We start from the raw sequence: 6,203 nt of genomic DNA, 5'->3' as shown, positions 1-6,203 counted from the left end.
TATATATATATATATATATATATATATGAGTTCACCTTTTTGGTTCAACCTTTAAACCTTATATTACAAATGCATTCACCTGTGAAATGTAATTTTCTTCCTGTAACATCATACGCTATTTTGTTTGGACTACATAATTTTGGTTTACCCATTTGTTCTTGTGTTTTCTCGTTTATGATTGTAATGTCACTTCCCATGTCTAATTGCATTCTGACACTAGTGATTTCAGTTCTCACATTCACGAATTTTGTTTGTTGTATAATAACTTTTCCTACTGACAAACTATTTCTTCTTGTTTGTTCCATTATCATTCTAGTTTTGCAGTGTGATTTTATATGTCCTGTAAACCCACAGCAAAAGCACTTCGCTTTGTTATACGGACAATTTTTTCAGGTGTATCCCACCACATACCATACATGGGTTTACGTCCCGATATTTTTTCTGTTTTACCTGCAACACTTTGTCTTCCGACTTTTTTGTGGAAACTCTCTTACCATTGAATTTCTTCTGTGTCATGCCTTAATTTTACTATCATGTCACACTCTTTCAACAGTTTCTGCAATGTCAAATCCTGCTTCATTTTCAGTTTTGCTAGAATTTTCATTCGGATTTCTGCATCCCTTTTATCTGTCAATCCTTGTGCAACAATCAAACACTTGAAAGAATGTGGAGTAAGCATATCCAGCCTAAATCTCTCACATTCTCTGTTGACTTTGCCTGTGTTAGCAGTGAAGTCTTCATCTTCGCTCTTTTATATATTTAAACATTTCCATCTAGTATAAAACTGAGCTCTTTTCACTAAACATTTTGCACAAAATGTCAACTGTGTCAGTGAAATGTCAGATACATTTTTGGCAAAATGAAGTTACTATACTTCTCATCATGCACTGCTGTCGCTAGTTTTCTTAAAACTAGAGGCATTTTCATTTTGACTGTCCAATCCTGACATTCTTTTTCAAAAGTTTGTTCAAATCTTCGAAAGTAAGCTTTGAAGGTTACTCCTTCTTCAGGGTCATATTTGAATTTGCTTATGGAATTTGCTACATAGTCAGGCAAAAATGTATTCTCTGGTTTGGTTATCAACTTCATTAGTTGTAACATTTGCTGCTGCAGTCCTTGTTGCTGTTTTTGCAACTCAACTACCCTAGCTAAAAAGTTTTCCATATTTTACAAAACTGAATTTATCAATCAGTGAAAGGTAAATGAAAATTGAAGTTAAAAAGTTGGAATTGAGGTAAATTTGAAAATATGTTCCTCGTATTATATTAATAGCAAAAATTGTTTGAAGTTTGTTGATGCTTCTATAGTAAGTCAATAGTTTCTTGTTTTTCCTTTATGTACATTATGTTGAAAAATTAAATGGTAATTTAGCTGGGTTGTGATATTTGTTCCAGCTCTCAGCATTCTGAGTTCAAACCCATCCAATGTTGACTATGCCTTTCATTCTTTTGTGTCAATAAATGAATTCTGGCCAAAATATTCTACCTGTCTCATGTTCAAACTGGCCAGATCCAGCCTCTCACATCTACCCTACAATGACATTCTAAAAATAAGCAATCACATCATTGTAAACTCAGCGCTATAATTTAATGCAGAATTAATTCAAAGCAATGTGAATAAATAAGCATTACATCTGACAGAATAATCGGAATGCTAAAGGGTTAAAGCTAAGAAACGTTTTAATTTTTTTTTAGGGTGTAGTGGGTTTACATCTGTATTCTGATATAAATGTAACTAATTTACCTGATATTCTCTTAATCCCTTTCAGTTATGGGCCACGGGAAGTTACACGCCGAGAGGAATTTAGTATGAAAGGTCAACTGACATGTGAGTTAAAGTTTGCTACATTCTCATGCAAACTTCGCCGACAACATCAACCTGATAGTCAAGAAAAAGATTACTCTATACAATTACTTGAGGCACTTGAACCAGCAGTTTGTTTGGTAATTAATATACTGTATATTAAAATGTTGATTATTTTATATGGTTTCAAATGAAATATTTAAAGGGTAGAAGTATGGTGAATTGAATCATATTCTAATATACCAGCAGTATTTGTCTTCATTAACCCCAAAGTATTGAATTCAGAATGTGCTAAAGAACCTTTCTAAATTTAAGGCATTTTATTTGGCACTCCATTAATTCTGCCATCTACTTCTCTTGAAGTTGTCAAAAGATTAAAACATGAAAAACTGTTAATTTTGATCAATATATTGTTAGTGCAACTAATTCATTAGAAAGTGATTCAGAAGATTTATGTTAAACACACTAATTCACAGCTTTTGATTTTGGTATTAACTCCTTATTGTAGACAGTATGTGTGTTGGATGCCATCTTATTACATAATTACTGAAAAACAGAAAAATCATATTTGCAGGGGAGTGGACTCTTAGAGGAAAAGTAATTACTGAGTATTTAATTTAACAATCCTTCTCTGGATTCAAATTTTGTAACACAAACTAATTTATATAAGTTTTAACAACAAAATTTTACATGGACTCTGGTTCATCATCATCATTTAATATCTGTTGTCCATGCTGCCATGGTTGGATGGTTTGACCAGGGCTGGCAAGTTGGAAGGCTGTACCAGACTGATTTGGGCTTCTACAGCTAGATGTCCTTCCTAATGCCAACCACTCCAAAAGTGTAATAGGTGCTTTTATGTGTCACCATCACTGGTACCATTTGCATGACACCAGTATCTGCCATGACTGATTTTACTTGGCTTGATGGGTCTTCTCAAGCATGGCATAATGCCAAAGGTCTCGATCATTTGTCATTGCCTCCATGAAGCCCAACACTCAAAAGGTGCTTTTCACATGTCACCAGCATCAGTCACCTTGCCTCCATGAAGCCCAATGCTCAAAAGGTGCTTTTTATGTGCCACCAGTACGGGTGCCAGTTACATGACACCAGCATCAGCCATGACTATGATTTCACTTGGTTTGACAGGTCTTCTCAAGCACAGCATATTACCAAAGGTCTTGGTCACTAGTCATTGCCTCCATAAGGCCCAAAGTTGGAAGATCATGCTTCACCACCTCTTCTCATGTCTTCCTGGGTCTACCTCTACCACAGGTTCCCTCCACAGTTTAAAGATTGGCACTTCTTTACACAGCTGTCTTTGTCCATATGCATCACATGACCATATCAGTACAGTCATCTCTCTTGCATGCTACATCTGATGCCTCTTATACCCAACTTTTCTCTCAAGATGCTTACACTCTGTCATACATGCACACTGACATTGCACATCCAGCAAAGTATACTGGCTTCATTTATCTCAAGCCTACACATATCCTCAGCTGTCACAGCCTATGTTTCACTGCTTTTCACTCTGAGGGAGAGGCCCTTTGTTACCAGCATAGGTAGAAGCCCTCTGAACTTGGCCCAGCCTTTCCTTATTCTCACAGCTATGCTCTCAGAGCATCCACCTCCTCTACTAACTTGGTAACCTAGATAACGGAAGCTATCTACTACCTGTGGCTTACCCCACTGGCAGTTGATGGAGTATATTTTCGGTGTTTATCACAAAAATAAGAGGTGTGGGTTTGATTCTCACACATATTAATGCTCATTTTTTTTCCAATATGGGGTCCTATATGCATTTATATTAAATATCATCATCATCATAATCCGATTAGCCATTTTTCTGTGCTGGCATAAATCATTGGATTGTCTCGCTGCAAGGTTAAAAGGAGTTGTTGCCCTTGAAGTGGGTGAGTGAGTCGTGTGTGTGTGTGTGGCAGCTATAAACATGGTTATATATATGCAGCAACAAGTTATGAAGCTTTCACAGTGATAGCAATTGTCAGTGATCTTAAGAAATATTACGTCTAGTACAGTTTGTTGTGGTACATTTCAATTCAGTGGCAAATTTTTGCAAACAACTGACAATTTTATCTAATAAAGAGTCATATGCAGAATGAAAGATCTGGAAGTTTAGTCAATTTACACTATAGATCTATTGTCTTCTTACCATTGCTACTTAACATCTCTAAATATTTACACAACTTATATATATATAGGTAGCTCACTCAATCTCCTACCTACTACAACTCTTCCTCCCTTCTGATACCACTTTTCTTTCTTGCTATGCAGAACCATTTCATATGTTAGCCATTCTTCATCCATTAATATTGTTCTCTGCATCCACGTATTACAGTGGTTATCCCCCCCTCTCACTCAGACCCCTAAATTATCTCTTCTCATACATTATGTCATCTCTTTCTTTACCCTGCTTCTGCAGCCTACCAAAGCATATCTCTCATCCCTCTATCAACTGTATCATTGTTCCTATCCTGCTGCTAGATTCCCTCTACATTCCCCAAATCATACAGCTCCCACTCCCATATTGATCCACCTTTCAGCCCTACCCACTCTTTACAGAGGTTACCTACCTCTCCTATTTCCTCTTTCCCCCCCATACAGTCTAGCAAACCCCCAAGACACACTTCCTAGCTTCTTTGTCGCCATTCATTTCTAATAGTCATAGGTGCTCCCTTTCTTTTCCTGACTAATTTTAAAACACACGGTGCTCTAACCTTGTAACTCTTGAAAAACTCATACCTAAGCTTTTCATAAACTTTACAAATGCTAGGTCTTAGACACTCTACTTCTTTCACATAGAGATAGAGGCTCCATATTTGTAACACTGGAAAAACTGCATCTCCAAAGTCTAAAGTTTTTTCAGAGCCAGAAACTACTTAGTTCTGGACAAGGCAAGCATCATCCAACATTAGTGGACTGCTTGCATACCAAGGTTGAAGTAGCTGCTAAACACACAAATGTTATAGAACTCTACATGCCACAGTACAAGTAACTCATCTAGTCTTATTAAAAACTGCTGCTAGCAACCTTTCTAGTGTTAATGGCATGATAAAATAAACCAGAACATGATGTAAAATTGTTGGTGATAGGAAGGGCATGTAGCCATACTAGAAATCCTGCCAAATAAACCTGTCATACACAACAACAACAAAGATAAACAGTTTTCCTTTTTTGCTCTTTTGTTTGTTAGATAACAAAAGACTATGACAAGTGGAAAGATCCATGAATCCATACCAGCATGGAAAAATGGATGTAAAATGATAACATAGTCCAACTGATTGGCAAACTTTTAATCATTAAAATAGTATATCTATCCTTTGTTTCATATTTTATTACCAGTTCCTGCCACTTTCAACTAGCAAGAGTGGAGGCGCAATGGCCCAGTGGTTAGGGCAGCGGACTCGCAGTCATAGGATCGCAGTTTCGATTCCCAGACCGGGCGTTGTGAGTGTTTATTGAGCGAAAAACACCTAAAGCTTCATGAGGCTCCGGCAGGGGATGGTGGCGAACCCTGCTGTACTCTTTCACCACAACTTTCTCTCACTCTTACTTCCTGTTTCTGTTGTGCCTGTAATTCAAAGAGTCAACCTTGTCACACTGTGTCACGCTGAATATCCCCGAGAACTACATTAAAGGTACACGTGTCTGTGGAGTGCTCAGCCACTTGCACATTAATTTCACGAGCAGGCTGTTCCGTTAACTGGAACCCTCGACGACGTAAGTGATGGAGTGCCAACAACAACAACTAGCAAGTGATGTGCCACCCCACCCCCTTAACCTATCTCCTTCCACATGTCATCTCTACTGTTTTATTAGTATATGAACTATTTATTTTTCAGCATAAATTTCCAAAGGCACAAGTGAATGTATATGCAACAGTTCTAGAAAATGATGGCAGCAGTAAGTTATTAACTTTTGACTTCTTTATTGTACAAGTTTAAATTTTTCTGCAAGTTTAGTTCTTTAGTTTGTTTTCACCATTACAGCTGAGGCTGTACTGGAACACCAGTATTCTCAATGTAAATAATGTTTGCTCAGGTGTAATGTTATATAGAATGTGTTGGTTAACCATTTCTACCTTTTAGCACTTTTTAAAAATTACATTGGAATTTAGGTTTGCGTAAAATCAGATATTAAAATAAGATACAAGCTATAAACTGTCAGTTTTAATGGCAGGGTATGTAATAACTGGGACTCAGTTCTGCAAAAGAGTTTTTAAAGAAACTGGATAAAATTATACAAATCATCATCATCATCATCATCATCGTTTAACGTCCGCTTTCCATGCTAGCATGGGTTGGACGATTTGACTGAGGACTGGTGAAACCGGATGGCAACACCAGGCTCCAATCTAATTTGGCAGAGTTTCTACA

At 37.1% G+C, this 6,203-nt stretch overlaps 1 protein-coding gene across 5 annotated transcripts in view; it reads left to right on the top strand.

The window, feature by feature from the left end:
* The window catches only part of LOC106882315 (exosome complex component MTR3), a 32,181-nt gene that overhangs the window by 5,437 nt on the left and 20,541 nt on the right, over positions 1-6,203 (top strand). For all 5 annotated transcript variants that reach the window (XM_014932948.2, XM_014932949.2, XM_052966520.1 and 2 more), the window contains 2 exons: positions 1,769-1,943; positions 5,670-5,730. In XM_014932948.2, coding sequence (XP_014788434.1) covers positions 1,769-1,943; positions 5,670-5,730 — 236 coding nt within the window. The remainder of the gene's footprint in view (positions 1-1,768; positions 1,944-5,669; positions 5,731-6,203) is intronic.

The sequence above is a fragment of the Octopus bimaculoides genome, chromosome 3 (assembly GCF_001194135.2).
Source record: "Octopus bimaculoides isolate UCB-OBI-ISO-001 chromosome 3, ASM119413v2, whole genome shotgun sequence".
Taxonomy (NCBI): Eukaryota; Metazoa; Mollusca; class Cephalopoda; order Octopoda; family Octopodidae; genus Octopus; species Octopus bimaculoides.
Note: the sequence above shows the minus strand (reverse complement) of the source record. Positions and strands in the feature narration are given on the sequence as shown.